General features: G+C 43.1%; 1 protein-coding gene across 1 annotated transcript in view; it reads left to right on the forward strand.

The window, feature by feature from the left end:
• The window catches only part of SLCO3A1 (solute carrier organic anion transporter family member 3A1), a 122,344-nt gene that overhangs the window by 26,965 nt on the left and 73,591 nt on the right, over positions 1–21,788 (forward strand). Inside the window, exon 2 of the mRNA XM_081336963.1 lies at positions 2,631–3,096. Coding sequence (XP_081193089.1) covers positions 2,631–3,096 — 466 coding nt within the window. The remainder of the gene's footprint in view (positions 1–2,630; positions 3,097–21,788) is intronic.

Consider the following 21,788-nt stretch of genomic DNA (forward strand, 5'->3'; position numbering starts at 1 on the left):
ATGCCTGCACAACTTGATAAAAAATGCTTGACCACCCAGTCCACTACAGCTAGTGCTTTTTTTGTAAAAGAAAAAGGTGCTGGAACTCACACATGTCATACAACCCGCCTTGCCTACCCTACAAGGTTCCATCCAAAAAAGGTGCTGGAACTCCGTTCTGAGCGTTCTATGACAAAAAAAGCCCTGACTACAGCACAATCAACATAAGCTATAAAAAGGATAAGGCACATCAGAAATATCTCAGAAACAATCACACAGCACCCCTGTAGCACACAAACCAACTAAAGCCCTCAAAAATTTCTTAAGTAAACCAAAAGACCCAGTAGCCCAAGAAGAAAATGCAAAGGTCATCTACAACATAGAGCGTAAAGACTGTAACAGTCACTATGTAGGACAGGCAGGCAGACTAGCAGAGTGCAACCATGAACACTAATTAGCAATCAGAAAACTCCTTAATTTCACAGCACATAGACAGACTTAGCCATAGTTTCAACTGGGAAAATGTGAGCATTCTAGGCAGTAGAAAATTGCTGGAAACTTAGCACTCAGAGAAGTCCGCCATCAACAGACACATAGTGATAAACTACATTTATACACCATTCAAAAGAGGCAATCAAAAGCTAAGAAGGAAAGAAAAAAGATCACAATATATATTCATTCCAGCAATCGTCACCCAGATAAGCAGGAATTAACATCAGACAAACAATCAGAAAACCATAACCTAATCAAGGAACTATTAAGCGGACAATCAATCAAGCAGACAATCAGAAAACAACACTTCAATGAAAGAACTACTAAGGAGACAATCACACTCCTGCCAAGAGTGGCAGGGCAAGCTATTGCATACAAACAGGGAGCAAACACCATACTCACCAACACTGATGATGTTACCTAGTCAGTAATAAAATATCTGCAAGTAGACAACCAAGCTCAGAGGGCATCAAGAACCCCACAGGGCAACCAAAAACAACATATATTCTCTTCTATTAGTATCACTCTAGTTTTGTGTTTATTATGCCTGGTTAAAAATGTATTCTGCCGTGGTTCCTCATTTTGAGTTCCTCACTGAGCTCAAAGAGGTCAGGTAAAATTTAGGCTCCTGCAGAGAGGCAGCAGTTGAAGAGAATACCTTGTGTGTTTCCCCTAGTTTATTCACTGCTGTCCTGAGAATTGTCCTTCTGCACCAGAAAGGTAAACCATCTTGGTGGTATTTTCCCCCAAATGCACATTCTCTTTCCACCCAATGAACTTTCAATCCCTCTCTGCATCTTCAGATACCTAGGGAGAAGTTGTTGTGGGATGATAAATGCTGTCAGAGCCTCCTAGAAGTTGGATTCAGGGCATCTTCTGCTTTGAAGTGTGCATATTAGAAAACTTTGCAATTGCCTCCAGTCTTGGCTATTTCTGATTTTCTCCAGAGACAGCAAAGTCTTCAGTGTATGTTGTGAATTTTTGAAATGGAAAAAAAAAGAAGTTTATGTTTGCTTTAGAATTTTAAGGAAGATCAAAAAGTTAATCTCTTTTACTCCATCTCTTCCTCTCTCTCTTTGTACTGTATTCTCACAACATACTTCTACCAGTTCAGTTACAAATCTAGTGGCTGTATTCAAAAAGCATGCTAAGCTTAATTTCCTTCCTTCCTTCCTTTGCTTTGCATTTTGCATGACCCAATCTGTTTGATTCAGTCATAATTCGTTGTATTGTAGAAAGCTAAAAAATGAACCAGTTGGGTAAAATTGGGTGAACTGTGTTGGGTGAAATTTGCCCTTAACAGAATAACAGAGTTGAAAGGACCTTAGAAGTCTTCTAGGTGAACCCTTCACACAAGCAGGAGACACTATACCATTCTGGACAAATCTCTTTAAAATTTCCAGTGATGGAGCACAACTTCTAGTGGCAAGCTGTTCCACTGATTAATTATTCTCGCTGTCAGGAAATTTCTCCTTAGTCCTAGGTTGCTCCTCTCCTTGATTAGTTTCCATCCGTTGCTTCTTGTCCTGCTTTCCCCCTCCTCTTTGTGGCAACCCCTCAAATATTGGAACATTGCTATCATGTCACCCCTGGTCCTCCTTTTCACTAAACTAGACTTTATGTGTAAGCCATCATGGTCCCGGTAGATGACACCAATTAAAAGAACTTTAAGGCAAGGCATTCTTTGTCAAAGAACATTTTTATTTGGCTACAAAATAACAGCATGTACAAAGGTGAACCCAAGACTAAATCCCCCCCCCAGTTACAAAGTTGCAAGTTGTAATTCCCACCCCAAGTAGATGTCATAAATCACATTCACCAATTGTTAGAAAACACGGGCACTCCTCCCAGTCCTCCAGCCTGGCCAAAATGTTATCAGCAATGACCTTGGTTCCCACAGGCTTGAATTGTTTTGGCTAACTGAAAACTACACCCAGCCTCCCACCCTTTCTTCCTCTAATCTCACTATGTGGCAATAAAGGCAAAGTGAAAATGGCTTCAGTTCAGTTTGTTGCAGCATTGACATTAGCTCTTTCAAAAAGGAGCTACTGGCGACCCTATGATATCCATCCAGGTGTTATCGGGGAAGTGATTCTCCATCGTAAGGCTGCCATGTTTGAAGCAAACCCTCCCTCACTTCTTGCTCTCTTTCCTTGCAGGTGAGCATCTTGACCACCTTGGAACGGCGGTTCAACCTCCAGAGCGCCGATGTTGGCGTGATCGCCAGCAGCTTTGAGATTGGCAACTTGGTTCTCATCCTTTTTGTGAGCTACTTTGGTGCTCGGGGACACCGGCCACGTTTGATAGGATGTGGAGGGATCATTATGGCTTTGGGAGCCCTTCTTTCAGCTCTGCCAGAATTCCTCACCCATCAGTATGAGTATGAATCTGGAGAGATTCGGTGGCGGGCCGAAGGGAGGGATGTCTGCGTAGCCAATGGATCCACCAGCGACGAGGGACCAGATCCTGATCGGATCTGCAGGAACAGGACTGCCACGAACATGATGTATTTGCTTCTCATTGGAGCACAAGTCCTTCTGGGAATTGGGGCAACTCCAGTCCAACCTTTGGGGGTCTCCTACATTGATGACCATGTGAAGCGGAAGGATTCTTCCCTGTACATTGGTAAGTGGTGAGCCTTCCTCGCAAAGGCTTTTAATTCATTTTATGATTGTTCACCACACAGAGTTGCTGAGATGGGCAGCCAAACATTGAATGAATGAATGAATGAATGAATGAATGAATGAATGAGGAAGGAAGGAGGGATGGAGGGAGGGAGGGAGGGAAGGAAGGAAGGAAGGAAGGAAGAAAAGAAAGAGAAAGAAAGAAAGAAAGAGAAAGAAAAAGAAAGAAAGAAAGAAAGAAAGAAAGAAAGAAAGAAAGAAAGAAAGAAAGAAAGAAAGAAAGAAAGAGAAAGAAAGAAAGAAAGCATGGAAATGTTGAGGGTGATTCATTTTTCCATTTTGTTAACTACTTCTTCTAAATCAGAATTTTGTCTGATATTTTCCCGGGTAATTTTGAAAAGAGGATTTGGACAATCTGATTCTGCTTTTCCCGGCTCCCTTAAATGTACAATACAAATCCCCCCGTTTATAGTACATTAAATTGGTATTATAATGCATTTGCAAATTGGAATAATGTTCTGCCCATGGCACACTTAATACAACTAGAAAACAAGGACAACTTTCTTTCCTTTCTCCTCTGCCCAGTTCACATGGTTCACTAGAAATCAAACTAATTCCTGTATAAATGAATCATCTTTTTTGGAATTTGCTCCTGAGGCAACTGATTTTAGATTCTCTCATTATTCCTCCTGCCTCTTTTGTTTTTCTTCTCCTAAAGGAGCTGTTGATTGATATTTCCAGTCTTTAGCTCATAAATACTGTCTTTGGAGCTCTGCCTTCATCCACCATCTTTCTGTGTGGTGGACATTTACAGGTATATCTTAGACAAGCACTTTTAGGAGACATGGAAACTAGCGAAGAATATATTGTGGTTGGGACCTCGATGCAATTGGAGTTTATCTGATTTCAGTGGACTGTCAGTGTGGTGCTTTCATGGAGTTGGCTACGGTGGAATAAACTCTCTGGTGGAATTTGCAATGGATCCTTCTGGGCCATAAGGTTTTGGCAAGTGTCTAAACACGTCCACTTCTGTTTTCAAATCTAGTTGAGAACTCTTGTTGTCTGCCCAGAAATTACAGTTCCCATCTTAGATTTTTTTTTTCCTGGCAGACTGGCTAGTGGTGGGCTTGTGAGAGAGAAGGAGCTGGTGTGATGGACTACAGTGAAGTGGAAGTTTCCCCCCAAAAAGAGGCAGCACATTCCAGAAAGGGGAGCAAGATAAGAGGCAGAGGAAGAGAGTAAGGATAGGATAGAGTAGGGCTCCCCAATCTCCAGTCCCTGGACGAGTACCATGCTACGGCATGACAGCAACCAGGCTGCACAAACAAGCAAAGCCTCATCCATGGGATGCAGGCAGCACACAAAACCCCACCCCTTTCCGGGCCGTGGAAAAACCTCTCTCCCCAGAACCGGTCCCTGGTGCCCAAGAGGTTGGGGACCTCTGGGATAGAGTAGGAGCCCTGGTGGCACAGTGGTTAGAGTGGAGTACTGCAGGCTACTTCTGCTGCCTGCCAGCTGCCTGCCATTTGGCAGTTCGATCCTGACCAGCTCAAGGTCGACTCAGGCTTCCATCCTTCTGAGGTCGGTAAAATGACGACCCAGATTGGAGCACGATGCGGACTCTGTAAACCCCTTAGAGAGGGCTGCAAAGCACTGTGAAGCGGTATATAAGTCTAAGTGCTATTGTTATAGCCACTCACGAGAATCTCCCAGAGTATACCTTATCCATTAGGCTGAGAATAGTAAGGATTTCATCTGGCAAGTTTCTGTCTGTTGTTGTAAACAAATAAAGAACTGAACTTGGGCTGAATTGCTTGGACTACATTAATAAGAGACAGGGTGGTTTGTCCATAATGGTTTGCAAGGGTAAGCCGATGGAACTTGGAGATCTACAAGAAGCAAACCTATTGCCTCTGAAATCCAGTTAGTTGGAAAACAACAACAAGGGGAGAACACTGTTGTCCTTGCATCCTGCGTGTGAGATCTTAGAAGCCCATCCATTGTGTTATGACAAATAAAAATAAATAAATCGTGACACATCTGGATTACAACACTGAGTATGAGGAGCTCCCAGATCACTGGGTGTTTGCAAATTAAAATATATCAATAAACTGCAGTGCAATGCAAAGTACCCTTCCTTGTGCATAATCTTTTCCTGGTCTGGAGATGCTTCAGCCAAATTCAACCTTCAAACGAATTTGGCTGCAACCATCTTCACTTCGTTTTCGGTTGCCAGCTTACTTAACTTGAGGTTTTCCATAGCAAATACAAACTCAATATTTATTAAGTTACCACTGAAGTGTGAAACTTAGCTGCAGGATGGTATTTGGCTTGGTGATCCTACATTACTGGAGATCCACTCTAGAAGTTGATCCTGGCAGGATTCAGGGTGGATGGGTGGCAGCCTCCAAATTCCACTGTCTCTGAACATACTACATCCAATCAGCGATTTTCTTTCTGCTGCTTAAGAAATCCTCTCTTAATTTGATCTCAGGAAAAGAGCCTTGGTGGAGCAGTGGGCTAATGCCTCCTTAAGTAACACCAGCTGCCTGCAATTAGTGCAGGTTCGCATCCCACCAGGCTCAAGGTTGACTCAGCCTTCCATCCTTCCGAGGTAGGTAAAATGAGGACCCAGATTGTTGGGGGCAATTAAGCTGACTTTGTAATAATGCTGCTTGGGGTGTGTGTGAAAGCCCTAATAAGCAGGCATATACATAGAATGAAGGCTACTGCTAAGCTTGTAAGCCGCCCTGAGTCTTCGGAGAAGGGCGGGATATAAATGGAATTTAAAAAAAAAAGAATTGTCTATTGCTGGGCAGCAGAATGGATATTTTGTGACTCACACAGAAAAGGAGATGATTTAGACCAGAAGAATTTTAAAGTTTGCAACAGACACCTTTAAGACTCGGAATGTTTTGTAAGATATCTCTGACAGGCTATGGAAGCTGCTTGAGTAGAGAATGAAAAATTTCCAAAATGCAATTGTTCTTTGTGCTTGTAATTGAAATGGCCTCGCGAAGATAACCATTCTGTTTGTTCAAGGCTGCTGGCATTTAACAGAACTAATTTTCTGTTAATAATCCTCTCGGGTTGACATCCGCAATCTGATTCATTAGGCAGATATTTTCCCAATGTTTTCCACGAGCCACATTTCTGCAGCCTTTTAAATTTTAGTCACATGGATCATTTGAGACCGAGGTAGAAGTGATTGATTACAGTTGTCTAAAGAGAACAGAGCTGCTTTTTTTCTTTTTCATCGCTCTAATGTTCCAGAATATTCTCACTTTTCTAATGTCATTGGCCCATCTTAACCTCTGAAATTGCCTTGTTCTTGGGGAATCGAAAACAAGTCTTGGGTGACGATCGTGATCGGCCCAAGGATTGATCTCAGCTTCTTCCTATCTGCACTTGCTGCCCTGTTGTTATTTTCCTGCCACATAACCAATGCCACGTATTGGTGATATGGCTGTTGTGTCATATGTGGGCAATTCACCACAATTCATTTAGAAAACATTCGGAGTTACCATGGCACCGATAAAAGTGACTTACAACTTTCAACTGTCGCAGGTTACTATGGTGATGGGGTCAAAGTTTGGGCGCTTGGCAACTGGCATGTATTCACAATGATTGCAGCCTCCCAGGCTCCTATAAGCATCATTGGTGACCTTCCCAGTTGACAACAAGCAAAGTCAATGGGGGGGGGGGGAGAAATGAGATTTGCTTAACGACCATGTGACTCACTTAACTGCTGTGATTCACTCATCAACCATGGCAAAAAAAAGGTTGTAAAAATCAGTATGTCTTACTTAATGACCACTTGCTTAGCAGTGGAAATTCTGGTCCCTTTTGTGGTCTTACGTTGAGGACACCTGTATTTGACTCTGAAGAGTTGCTCAGATTTGCCCGTTTGGGTGGCCTTGGTAGTTTCTTGTACTCATAGACATCATATAAGGCCACACTTGGAATACTGCATCCAGTTTTGGTCACCACGATGTCCAAAAGATGTTGAGACTCTAGAAAGAGTACAGAGAAGAGCAACAAATACGATCAGGGGACTGGAAGCTAAAACTTACAAGGAACAGTTGCTGGAATTGGGTATGTCTAGTTTAATGAAGAGAAGGACGAGGGGGGACATGATAGCAGTCTTCCAATATTTCAGGGGCTCCCACAAAGAAGAGGGAGTCAAGCTATTCTCCAAAGCACCTGAAGGCGGAACAAGAAGCAATAGATGGAAACTAATCAAGGAGAGAAGCAACCTAGAACTAAGGAGAAATTTTCTCAGTTAGAACAATTAAATCAGTGGAACAACCTGCCTCCAGAAGCTGTGAATGCTCCAATACTGGAAGTTTTTAAAAAGAGACTGGACAGCCATTTGTCTGAAATGGTATAGGGTTTCTTGCCTGAGCAGGGGGTTGACCATTCTTAACCATCCAGGTCATGGCTGTCCAACTGGACTTTCTTGTTTGTTTTTTCTCTTAAAGGCATTTTGCTTCTCATCCAAGGATCCAATTATCCAATTCTCATGAACTGAAGAAGCTTCTTGGATGAGAAGTGACATGTTTTCAAGGAAATGTTGGAAGTCCAGTTGCCTTTTGAAAAGCACCTTTGGATCCCTCGCTTAAGGACCATGTTGACAAACCTGGATTAGATCTCTCTTATCATTTCTTCATTTATCTGTCTGACTAGAAATGGATAGGTCTATCAACAATGCACTGGATTTCTACAGAACATCTGTTTCTCAGAACTTCTGTTCTCTTCTACAGAACATGTTTTACAATAACTGGACAATCCGTAGCTTGTATCCATTTCTCTCTCTCTCTCTCTCTCTCTCTCTCTCTCTCTCTCTCTCTCTCTCTCTCTCTCTCTCTCTCTCTCTCTCTCTCTTTCTTTCTTTCTTTCTTTCTTTCTTTCTTCAGCTTTCTTCGGCTCTCTGTGGTCTCATTACTGGTGATATCTCTTGGCCTCAATGAGTCTCCTCTTGATAGATCAACCCCCTACACTGGCTGGCAGTTATGTCAGCCAGCTATGTGTCAAATGGAATTAATTCAGAGGCATTTTCCCCAGGGCTACAAGGGTGGGGTCTAACTCTGCAGATCCTGGCAAGATCAAGGATGCACAAACTATTGGCAAATTTCCAGAAAGTATCTTCAGTGCTGCTCTTGGAAACTAAAAGAAGAATTTCCGTGCCCCAATTAGAGAAAGATTCTTATAGCAGAGATCAGCGTCAAATGCCTCTTCCTAGATTTCTCTCCACTTGGACTTAATTGGTGTTGCCAATGGACTCCCCATCTGACTCTTTTATGATGATGATGATGATGATGATGATGATGATGATCACTGATCAGAATTACAAGCGAAGTTGCAAACAGAAGACTCCCCGTCTGTCTTTCCCTTCCGTTTCTTTCTCAGCCACCTCACAATTTCTCACAAGCAGGAGGTGAATCAATGCAATCTCATTTTGGCTCGCCGTCCTTGGGAATCTATCCCTTTGCAGCTTAAAGTAGTATTTGCATTCTGATGTGTAAAGGAAAGCACATTTGCACAGAATAGCAATTCCGATCCCGCTGCTCCCCAGATAGAATTGGTGTGTGCGTGTGTGCCTGTTCATTCAGCATCAACTGAACCTCCCCCCCCCTTATTTCTATGCTACAAAATCATTTATTCCATGTGACGTTTATGGTTATGATATCTTCTATGGATCATCTCAAGGAATGGAAGCTTGAGAGTTTTCTTCAAAACCAAACCTTGTCTAGAATGGAATGGAAGGGAAGGGAAGGGAAGGGAAGGGGAATAGAATGGGAGTGGGAATGGGAATAGAATGGAAGGGAATGGGAATGGGAATAGAATGGGAGTGGGAATGGAAGGGAAGGGCATGGGAATAGAATGGAAGGGAAGGGAATGGGAATGGATTGGGAGTGGGAATGGAACAGAACAGAACAGAATAGAATTCTTTATTGGCCAAGTATAATTGGACACACAAGGAATTGTCTGTGAAGGCTTTAAGCTAGAGAGCAGGCAATATTCCGCCCACAGGCAGCAAAGCAAACTGTCTGCTTTCAGCATCATCTTTATTTCCAGATAAATCCTCCCAGGCTCCACTTTTTAACTAGGAATATAATGAAAGAACCCGTGGAGCATAACCTCTGGAGCATTTCCCATTTCTCAACCCAAAGAGGCAGGCCAGACCAACAAAGACACCCCATGGAAGGCTAAAAATGACTATAATGATTGGTTATAGTAACAGAATCTGTCTGTGCTTCTTCCTCCTCCTCCCTCTTTTATATTCATGTGAATTTTGTGTGTGTGTGCATGTGTGTGTGTGTCTGAGATGTTTTGAAAAAGCTCCCTCTTATTTGGACTGAAACAAAGAACTGTTTTCATTGTTTGATAACTGTAAAACTTGTTGATTACTGTCCTAGGCTATGCCTTGCTGATTTAACTGGATCAAAAGCTCTTTATAGACTGTTTGTTCCTTTCATATAAAACATTTTATGTTGTACCTCATTGATAGCACTGTGATAGAAGATATAAAATATTGAGCTTGTAGACTAGATGCCAAAGATAGATCCCTCTCTCTCTCTCTCTCTCTCTCTCTCTCTCTCTCTCTCTCTCTCTCTCTCTCTCTCTCTCTCTCTCTCTCTCTCTCTCTGTGTGTGTGTGTGTGTGTGTGTGTAACTTCCATATTCCTGCCAAGTAAATTATGTGGATTTGTTCATGAGATCAGCCGCAGTCAAACTCAACCTAGAGATGTTTCTTGACCTTTTATTGCAAAAGGCACAATATTTTTTAGGGGAAGTGCTTGACCACATCCTTTTAAAAAAATAATTTCTAGTAATAACTTATCCGTCGTTCCCAGTTTGCACATCATTTCCCATGTCTGCTAAGGAGCATGCTTTGACTTCCAAACCCTGCAAAACCCTAAGGTGCTTTGACTGGTTTTATCTTGGTTAAGTGAATGGTGCCTTCCATAAACCAAGATTAAACAAAGCCTGGTTTAGGAGAATACCTGAATTTGGCCTTGGAGAAGGCAGGCGTTTTTGAATAGCAGGTTGAACAACAGGAAGTCTTATTCTCAGTGCTTACATTTTCATACAGTTAAAGAGAAAAAAAGAAGTAAGAGGCACTGAGTATTAATAATAATAATAATAATAATAATAATAATAATAATATAAAGTTGGAAGGGACCTTGGAGGTCATCTAGTCCAACCCCCTGCTCAGGCAGGAAACCCTATACCATTTCAGACAAGTGGCTGGCCAGTCTCTTCTTAAAAACTTCCAGTGTTGGAGCATTTACAGCTTCTGGAGGCAGGTTGTTCCACTGGTTAATTGTTCTAACTGTCAGGAAGTTTCTCCTTAGTTCTAGGTTGCTTCTCTCCTTGACTAGTTTCCATCCATTGCTTCTTGTCCTGCCTTTGGGCGCTTTGGAGAATAGCTTGACTGCCTCTTCTTTGTGGCAGCCCCTGAGATATTGGAACACTGCTATCATGTCACCCCTCACCCTTCTCTTCATTAAACTACACATACCCAATTCCAGCAACCGTTCCCTATATGTTTTAGCCTACAGCCCCCTAATCATCTTGGTTGCTCTTCTCTTCTCTTTTCTGAAACCTTTCAGAAAACAGGTGGAAAAATCTTACTTTGGATATAAATTTCTAATGTCAATTTCTAATTGCTGGCTGGTGTCGGGTCCAATCCCAGCGACGAGGCAATAAACTCCAGTTGAATTATTTTATTCGCTTGCATCTAGCAGACAGAATCTTGCCAAACTAAAGCTATAACTTTCAAAGCTACTAGATACAGTATATCCTGAGAGAGCCTAGAGCAGTGATGGCGAAACGTTTAGAGACCGAGTGCCCAAACCGCAACCCAAAACCCACTTATTTATCACAAAGTGCCAGGGGCGTATCAGCATTGTGGTGCCCTTGGGGGGAGGGGGGGCAGGGAGGCGCCTCTGAGAGCCGCCTATGGCACGCAAAAACCAGGGGTGCAAAAATGGGCCACCGTGCTGCAAAGTGCAAAAATGGCCGCTGCCGGGGCACGTGGTACAGTTACAAGGCACTGCACCATGCAAGAACGGGGCAAGGCTAGTGCGTATCACGCAGGCACTAGCCCTGCCCCATTTGCAGGGCATGCATGCTCGCGGTCCCGTGCGTGCACGCATGCATGTAAACTGCTTTCCCCTCCTTTTTCTTCCATTCCACCAGTTGACAATGGTTGGTGACCTCTGCTCTACCACCTCTACTTGAGCTTGCTACTTGGCCACTTCGCGTCCTTTGTGCTCAGCGAGACTCCTGCTCTGGGCGGCGGTGGTGGCCTGATGGACCGCTGCTGGTGGTGGCGTGCATGCCAACAGAGAGGGCTCTGAGTGCCGCCTCTGGCACGCGTGCCATAGGTTCGCCACCACTGGCCTAGAGTATGGCTACCGAGAATTCTTCCCCACTTCCCCATCCAGCTCAGAACTGCACAGTCTGTTAATCCGGGTCTCTTTCTGGAAACGCTGCCTTGGTCAAATCCTCCCCCTTCAGTGCTCGTTCTATCACACTGGGATAGACTACTGCCGCATTCTTCTAGCTCTGCTTTAAGTCAGAACATGAAGCGACAGCTAAGCAATTAATTGGAAACCTCCTTTCCATGTGGAGCGGGGAAATGCTTAGGGATGCTTTTATCTCAAATTAAAAAGAGAAGCACACTGCATCATGGCGAATCTGAGCCTGCAGTCTGCTGCCGCGGTTACTCTACTTCCTTTAGCTAAGAGCTTTTTTGCAGAGTGAACTGAGGTGGGCAGCAAGCAGAGGATCAAACCACGTACACAACCATGGATCAAGCCTCCTGTTTTGCAAGAAGACTGAGCTTTTTTTTTTGCTGATGCACCAATCAGGGAAAGTCCCCTTAAACTGAAGATTGCTGTTAGAAACTTCTGCAACCCGAATAGGGCTTAATGTGTCTATTTTGCTCAGGTGATTTGTACCAGAGCAGGTCACAGTCTCCCTCTGGGGACATTCCAGGCAGCTCTTGACTTAACGGCCGAAATTGAGCCAGGAATTTCTGTTGCTAAGTGAGATAATTGTTAAGTGAGTTTTATCCCGTTTTTATGACCTTTCTTGTCACAGTGATTAAGCAAACAACTGCCATTGTTAGTAACGTGGTTGTTAAATGAATCGGGCTTCCCTATGGAGTTTGCTTGTCAGAAGGTCACAAAAGGAGACCCCGGGACACTACAAATGTCATAAATATGAGCCAGTTGCCAAACATCTGAATTTTGATCACGAGAAGTACTAATACCGCTTTACAATGCCTTGGTAAGGCCACACTTGGAATATTGCATCCAGTTTTGGTCACCACGATGTAAAAAAGATGTTGGGACTCTAGAAAGAGTACAGAGAAGAGCAACAAAGATGATTAGGTTACTGGAGGCTCAAACATATTTTATTTATTTTTATTTTAATTCCATTTATATCCCGCCCTTCTCCGAAGACTCAGGGCGGCTTACAAGCTTAGCAGTGATTGCTGGAATTGGGTATGTCTAGTTTAATGAAGAGAAGGGTGAGGGGTGACATGATAGCAGTGTTCCACTATCTCAGGGGCTGCCACAAAGAAGAGGGAGTCAAGCTATTATCCCAAGCACCTGAAGGTGGGACAAGAAGCAACGGATGGAAACTCATCAAGGAGAGAAGCAACCTAGAACTAAGGAGAAACTTCCTGACAGTTAGAACAATTAACCAGTGGAACAACCCGCCTCCAGAAGCAGTGAATGCTCCAACGCTGGAAGTTTTTAAGAAGAGACTGGACAGCCATTTGTCTAAAATGGTGTAGGGTTTTCTGCCTGAGCAGGGGGTTGTACTAGATGATCTCCAAGGTCCCTTCCAACCTGATGATGATGATGATGTGCAAGGGTCATAAGTATGAAAAATAGTCATAAGTCACTTTTTTCCCATTCGAACAGTCACTAAATAAGCTGTTGTGAGGGCTACCTATATTACATTTGGACCAATCTCTGAAAGACATATTATGTAGCCACAGGTCTTGTTATGTCACTTGAGCAATGGAGGGAGGTGGACCGTGTTTTTAGCCTGCTCCTGGATATCCAGGGTGGGGTGGGGCAAAGGGGACAGATGTTGTCACACATATCACAACGTCATTGCTCAGATGGTTGCAAATCATCTAACTATATAATCTTATCACATTTAATTGAGGGTATCATGGCATGTGTGATGTTGTGGTGATTTCTCCTGGTAACTTTGGGGAGTGTTGTCTTGGGAGATTCTCCGTCATCCAGGTCATGGTTCTCCCAAAGCTGCTTTTTTTTAGGAGGCAACTGGACTTCCTTTGTTTTCCCTTGAAGACGTTTCGCTTCTCATCCAATAAGGTTCTTCAGCTCTGACTGGAGGAGAGGGGGAATGGAAGGATTTATATTCCTTGCAGTCAGCTGGTCATTTGTCTTCTTTTAGAGAGTCGTTGAGGACACCTGGAGGTTTACCTGTGTCCTCAGGGTCACCTGAGTGGTGGAAATGTTTGGGGCCTTCTTGGAACTGCTGAAAGGACTGTGTTGTAGACTGTGCCATATCCCTCCCTCTCTGTTGAGAGAAGGCTGTTCAGTTTTGACATAGATGGCCGCCTCTTTCAAACCAGCGGTCCTCTCTGTCCCAAATATGGACTTTGCTGTCTTCAGAAGAGTGGCCTTTTTCTTTCAAATGCAGATTTTGGGAGTGTTCTGCATTTAATAACAGGGTCCCTGTAATGTATTGGGCCTCTTTTACTTGAACTGTTCCACATGTCTTTGAATGCTTCTTGAGATTGCTTAATCAGGGAGTCTGTGTAATGGTCGCAGGCTGCCTAGACATGCAGTCTCCAGGACGACCATTGGTTGGCTCTAGGGCGGGAATAGGTTCCTTCAAACCTATTGGCCACCACCTAGTGGCCAGCAGTATAAGTAGCTGCATAGAAGCCTTGGTTACTAGTTCAGTTCCTGTTATTCAGTAAAGCAATGTTCCTGCTTGAACTCTCTCGCCTTGTCTCCTGCTTGCAAGAAACCCAGTACACAACAGTCCTTACTTCTGTTTCCAGAACTAAAGTGATTTTTACCTTTTTAGATTTCCTTTACAAAAGGAAGAGAAAGCAATAAAAATAAAACAGTAATAAATCACCAAGATTGCCTGATTCAAGCTGATCCTTGATGTAGGGTTGCTTGGGATATGTGTGCTTAGTTCCTTTCAGAGACAAATGCCCTATTGTGCGCTTACCTTCTGTCAAATGCTTTATCTATTTGGGAATTACCCTTGAACCATCCTTCCCTTATGTCAAACGGTTGCACAAGCCCCACCTCTTTTCTGCATCCATCATGATGCTGTGTACACTTTAGAAAAGAACAAAGCTTGTGTTTCAGTAGGGATCTCTGAAAAGAGCTGAGTTTGCTACAACACACTGCCCCAAGGCGTTGACCCAGGTTTAATATTGACCAAAGTTATCCTGCTCTCTGAATTCTTAGCTGACCTGATCAGATTAAACATGCTGTGTAAACAAAGTCCAGTGATGTCCACAGGGCAGAGAATTATTATTATTATTTTTAAATCAAGATGCTAACATGATTGCACCATCCAAAACCTGCCTCCATTTTTAATTGTATTATGATCGTGAATGTCCATGGAGATTCTCAGTCATCCAGGTCATGGCTGTCCCAAAGGTGCTCTTTCAAGAGGCAAACTGGACTTTCTTTGTTTCTACTTGAAGATGTTTTACTTCTCATCCAAGAAGCTTCTTCAGTTCCGACTCTGAAGAAGCTTTTCGGATGATGAGCGAAACATCTTCAAAGAAAACCGAAGTGCAGTTTCCTCTTAAAAAGCACCTTTGGGATGATCATGATTTCCTCTCTCTCTCTCTCTCTCTCTCTCTCTCTCTCTCTCTCTCTCTCTCTCTCTCTCTCTCTCTCTCTCTCTCACACACACACACACACACACACACAGAGAGAGAGAGAGAGAGAGAGAGAGAGAGAGAGAGAGAGAGAGAGAGAGAGAGAGAGAGAGAAATACAATCATTTTAGAAGAATTTAGCTCTGGCCTCGTGAAGGAGGATGGAGTGGTTGCTTGGCCTTGACAAAGTAGAAATAGTGAGAAAGAGACTCAAAACAGCTCTGCTGTTAAGGAACGTAATTCCCTAAAAGGAGGCAGCAAAGATTTCAGATAAAATTTCAAGACCCTGTTGATAATATATGCTACAACAATAAAATAGCACTCATAGAATCTCTGCAGAGTTTGTTTCTTGATCTGACTAGGCTAAATCCTAAGGTTAAGTTTAAAAAAACCGAACAACCACATAAATGCCATATTCACTTCACCTGCAATGTCCCAACATTGTATTGTAGCTTAACGCATCCCCTGAGACACATCACCCTTATCAAGGACTAGTGGGGACATGATAATAGTCTTCCGATATTTGAGGTGGTGTCGCAAAGAAGGAAAGGAAAAGAAACTTATTCTCCAAGAAGCAATGGATGGAAGCTTATCAAGGAGAGAACCAACCTAGACCTGAGGAGAAATTTCCTGTCAGTGAGGACAATTAACCAGTGGAACAACCTGCCTCCAGAAGTTATGGGTGCTCCATCGCTGGAGGTTTTTTAAAAAGAGATTGGACAACCATTTGTCCAGAGTGGCATAAGGTCTCCTGCTTGGGCAGGGAATTGAACTAGAACAGGGGCCCCCAACCTTGGCAACTTTAAGACCTGTGGACTTCAGCTCCCAGAATTCCCTAGTCAGCATGTCTGGCTGGGGAACTCTGGGAGTTGAAGTCCACAAGACTTAAAGTGGCCAAGGTTGGGGACCTCTGAACTGGAAGACCTCCACGGTCCCTTCCAACTCAGTTATCCTGTATTCTTATAGAATGCAACGGAGGGAGAACTGAAGTCATACAACTCATAACGATGTTACCTGACAAAGTGGTTTGCAGGCGGATTTGCAGAACTGCGGGGACTAAAACTGGGAAGTGACTCTTATCTACTTTTCAGGAAGCGTAATCAAGAAACGGTTTCGCCGTAGCCTGCTCCCTTTTTGTCTCTGTGTGTGATGCTTATTGTATTCAAGGAAAGGTTATTTCTCTTGGAACATTTCAGATGCAAGTTGTTCTGAGAAGCCTGGCTAACACATATTTTTTATTGCCCAGGCTGAAGGCGCCTTACTCAAAAGGTTGTGCCTTGGTCATAAAGAGCTTGTTGTTGTAGCAAGCAACGTGCATTCTCCTTTGTTCCAGAACAATGAGCTGATTATGTATTTTATCCCTCTCTTTCTCCTTTGCCTTCCTCCCCTTCCACCTGGGAAATCTGTGGGCCTGGTAAGATCATATATTTAAAGTCCACAGCACCCTTGTAACAGTTTGGCCAGCTTCCTGAGGCTCCTTAACTCCTGGTGCTTAGGTTTGCAACTGGTTTCTTCTTATTTAGACTCCCATGTTGTCCATCTCTAAACAGGTGGTTAGGGATGGAGCCCATGATCTGAGGCTACTATATAGCTGTATCATAGCCAAAGATAGATGAGAAGGATCTTCAATGGAAATAGAGGAAGTCACCACGCGTCTTGCTAAAAACTTGGATTACAAAACAGTTTGGGCTACAGAGTAAAGGCTTCTCATTCAACCTGGAATTAAGGAGAAACTTCCTAAGAGTGAGGACAATTAACCAGTGGAACAGCTTTGCCTTCAGAAATCGTGGGCGCTCCATCACTGGAGGTTTTTAGGAAGAGACTGAGCAATCACTTGTCTGACAGTGGCGATCCAGTCTCTTCCTAAAACCTTCCAGTGATGGAGCGCCAACAATTTCTGGAGGCAAGCTGTTCCAAGCTGTCCTCACTGTGAGGAAGTTTCTCCTTAATTCCAGGTTGCTTCTCTCTTTGCTCAGTTTCCAACCATTGTTTCTTGTCCTGCCCTCTGGTGCTTTGGAGAATAGTTTGACCCCCTCTTCTTTGAGGCAGCCTTTCAAGTACTGGAATACTGCTATCATGTTACCCTTATTTCTTCTTTTCTTAGGAATAGGATTAGGAATATTGTCTTACAAAAAAAGGCAATGAAATTATTATTGTGCACAATTGTTGATTCGAGGCCAGTTTTCTATCTTTGAGTACCAGATGCTCCTGTCCAGTGATGGGAAAGGACTCGTGTATACTCTTTGTAGGAGATGACCGGGCTGAGCCCAAGGGAGGGCTCAAATGCATTATCAGTCATGAGTCCCTGCATGCCCACAAAAGATCTTAAGCCCAGCCCAGCTTAAATTCCTTCTATTCTTATCTCCCGCTCATTTCCCTTAATCATTAGTAGCTCAGATTCTTGTAGAGAGCTTAAGCTTACAATAAATCTTTATATACATTTGAGCTGCCTGGATCTCCTGATTTCCCTGGTGCCTGACACTATATGGAGGTACTGGTCTCAGTTGTTGATTCCAGGAAACTGAACTCCATGTTCCTTTGGTCTAATTCAGGGGACCTCAAACTTGGCCACTTTAAAACTTGTGGACTTCAACTTCCAGAATTAGAGCCTTGGTGGAGCAGTGGGCTGACGCCTCCTTAAGTAACCCCAGCTGCCTGCAATTAGTGCAGGTTCGAGTCCCACCAGGCTCAAGGTTGACTCAGCCTTCCATCCTTCCGAGGTAGGTAAAATGAGGACCCAGATTGTTGGGGGCAATTAAGCTGACTTTGTAATAATGCCGCTTGGGGTGTGTGTGAAAGCCCTAATAAGCAGGCATATACATAGAATGAAGGCTACTGCTAAGCTTGTAAGCCACCCTGAGTCTTCGGAGAAGGGCGGGATATAAATGGAATTAAAATTAAAATAAATAAATAAATAAAAAAATAAAGTGGCCAAGTTTGAGGACCCCTGGTCTAATTGAATAGGGACTACTCTCCAATTCTTCTATTATTCTGACCTTGCTTTCAGAGGTTACTCTCAATCTTTCTCAAGTCATATTTCTGAGGGCATTTGAGAGCTGAGTTTCGTTCATGGTTGGGTTTCATCTCTATCCTGATTTTTCCCCCGATGGCTCCTAATGATTTTGATGTAATAACTTTCCCAGGGCCGTGATAAATCCAGCATGGACATATGTGATTAGTATTTTTTTTAAGTTATTTAACTTAGGAAATGAAATGCAAACAAGCCTGGTTTGAGCTAAGCAAATGTTATCTGTAATTAGTGGATGTTGCAATTATCCTGCACTAGGATCTTATTAGTGGCCAGCTAATTACATGCAGCCCTTGTAATTTAATCCATCTGAGTATCCGAGATAACAAATGGAAAACTTGAAAGAGCTTTATAGGCCATGTCTATGGTTAGTAATGATGGTTTCCATGGATGGGCGAGTAGGGTTAAATTTGAATAATACATAATCTGTCAGGAATATGGTCAGGCCCTGTCTTTGCAAAACAGACCTAACATACTGTCCTTTTAAAACAAAAATAAAGGCCCAGCCTCTCAATCCACATGTCAGCCATGTGACTCTGCCTATGTTACATCATTGCTCCACCCATTGTTACCTTGCCCCTATAAAAGTTGTGGCACCTGGCCACCAAAAGATTACACACTTCTGTGTACATTTCTTAGAATGTATTGATGTTCTGGGAGTTAGTCAACATTTGGCTTCCAGCAAAGGGCTATGGTGTTTTGGTTTTTTCGTACTTATTTGCATAAATTTGCTTGAGTTGTTTTATCATATCATACTGGTATCACATCATATCATATAGGTTATAGGTATAGGTTTTGCTGCTTGAGCAGGGGGTTGGACTAGAAGACCTCCAAAGTCCCTTCCAACTATTCTATTCTAATGGGATATATCATTTCATATCATATATCATGTATCATATATATCATATAGGTAAAGGTAAAGGTTCCCCCGCACATGCGTGCTAGTCGATTCCGACTCTAGGGGCCAGTGCTCATCTCCGTTTCAAGGCCGAAGAGCCAGCGCTTGTCCGAGGACGTCTCCGTGGTCACGTGGTCGGCATGACTAGACGCCAAAGGTGCACGGAACGCTGTTACCTTCCCACCGTAGTGGTCCCTATTTTTCTACTTGCACTTTTACGTGCTTTCAAACTGCTAGGTTGGCAGAAGCTGGGACGAGTAACAGGCGCTCACTCTGCTACGTGGCACTCGGGATTCGACCCGCCAAACTGCCGACCTTCTGATCGACAACCTCAGCGTCCTAACCCACTGAACCACTGCGTCCCTTACGTATATCATATATATCATATATCATATATCATATCATATCATTTGGAATGTGGCTCAGGATCCCCAAACAAACAAAATCAATTGGAATTCCAGCAACAAAGTTTTATTTAAAAAGAAGCATTTGCGAAGGCTTGGTGAGCTGAAACACACGTAGGAGTTCAGCCACACCTTAAAGAGCTGTTTGACACATTTTTATATCCCTGACGCAGGTTCCCCCCTCCCCTATCGCACTCAACGCCCCTTCCCCAATCATCCGATAACTACTCCAAACCGCCGAAAACCACTATCCCTCCCATGTTCCAGGAAGCCCCTTTGTGGACATCCTATCTATCACCATCTAATTTTCTGTTAACAAAGCTCGGCTCCTCCAGTTATTTCTATATTTCCTCTGCTTGCGGTTTCAGTTAGCGAGCAACTTCTGCTTTTCTTATTTGTATATAGTTGACTTGTCTGACTTTATGACTTTCAGGTGGCTTCTTCTATAGACCTTTAGACTCATTAGAAATTTCTGAATAATAATCTACTCCTTTCAATATCATATCATCTTCCTTCCTTCCTTCCTTCCTTCCTTCCTTCCTTCCTTCCTTCCTTCCTTCCTTCCTTCCCTCTCTCTCTCTCTCTCTCTCTCTCTCTCTCTCTTTCTTTCTCTCTCTCTCTCTCTCTCTCTCTCTTTCTTTCTTTCTTTCTTTCTTTCTTTCTTTCTTTCTTTCTTTCTTTCTTTCTTTCCTGTAATAGCAGCAGTAACTTATTAATTGATTAATCTTGTGACCATATTAAAATAAAAATAAAATATAGGATCTATTTGCAGGGTGAACCAGATAAATGAAAATACAGTAATAAAATACATATGTGATAAATACAAAGAATCAGTATTCAGATACACCAACTTAAAGGTTTTTTTTTTAACCAAAAAGTCCATATTTAAGACTCTCTGTTTAAAAATTTATCTTGCGTAGAAACAGTTGAGAGTAACTACGGGATGGATCATATACATTATTGTGTTTTTCATGATTAGTTTCAGCCTCTCATTTACTAATACGTTGGTAATTTAGACCATACAGTCCAGTAGTACTTCACCTTTTTGTAAGTACTGAAATGGATAGCCATTTCTTTATTTAACGTTTTGGAGAGCAAGGGACTCTAGACATGCACAAATTGAAAATAGAACACCATGTTAAAAAAGTAATGTACAGAGGAATAAACAAGGGATCTAAAATGTTAGGGAGAAGAGTTTTATGATGTACCACAATAAATTATGAATGATTAAATAATCATAAGTCAATGTAACCTAAACCACCACATAAAATTATAAGCTACAAAGATTGAGTCAAAACTGAGAATCTGTTCCGCTTTAAATATCCCATGAAATTAAGGTATTAACTCTGTAAGTTAAAAAAAAAACAACCCATAAGTTTTGAATGGAGTACAAATCCACCTATTAAGGCATGGTTGTCAGGAATGGTTTTCACTTGAATTAATTTCTGTGTCAGATTTATTTTAAGGTTTTCTAGATTTACAAGCTACTTTTGTAACTTGGTTAACTCTTCTTACAAGCAGAAAATCAGTCGAACTTTGCACTAAGGTTGCCCTAAATCAGAGGTCCCCAACTTTTTGGGCACCAGGGACCAGTTCCATGGAGAGAGGTTTTTCCGTGGACCGGAGAGTGTGTGGTTTTGTGTGCTGCCTGCATCCCACGGATGAGGCTTTGCTTGTTTGTGTGGACTGGTTGCTGGCATGCCGTAGCCCGGTACTGGTCCACGGACCGGGGGTTGGGGACCCCTGCTATACAGCATCATCCCTGTGGAGATTAGACTGACCCCCACTTTGACATTCTTTCACAAAATCCTGAAGATCTGGTTTTTGCCAATAGGCCTGAAGAGCTCAGAGTGGGATGGTACCCAACAAGTGGCTTATTTCAGAATAACAGAGTTGGAAGGGACCTTGGAGGTCTTCTAGAACAGAGGTCCCCAATCTTTTGGGCATCGGGGACCGGTTCCATGGAGAGAAGTTTTTCCACGGACCCAGAGAGTATGTGGTTTTGTGTGCTGCCTGCATCCTGCGGATGGGCCTTTAAGGCTTGTTTGTGCGGACCAGTACCAGTCCACAGACCGGGGATTGGGATCCTCTGCTCTAAATGATGTGCTTTCATTTCCCTGCTGGTGTTTCGGATTTTTAAAAGTAGGACCGAAGGATCCCAACACCAGCTCTCTTATTCTTCGGTGTGATGGCCAAATGAATTGAGTGGGAGTAAATGGTGTTTAGAGGGACATGGTGGCTCAGTGGGTTAGGATGCTGAGCTTGTCGATCAGAAGGTCGGCAGTTTGGCGGGTCGAATCCCGAGTGCCGCGTAACAGAGTGAGTGCCTGTTACTCGTCCCAGCTTCTGCCAACCTAGCAGTTCGAAAGCACGTGAAAATGCAAGTAGAAAAATAGGGACCACTACGGTGGGAAGGTAACAGCGTTCCGTGCGCCTTTGGCGTCTAGTCATGCCAGC

The sequence above is a fragment of the Vipera berus genome (genome assembly GCF_964194415.1).
Source record: "Vipera berus genome assembly, chromosome: 12".
NCBI classification, from domain to species: domain Eukaryota; kingdom Metazoa; phylum Chordata; class Lepidosauria; order Squamata; family Viperidae; genus Vipera; species Vipera berus.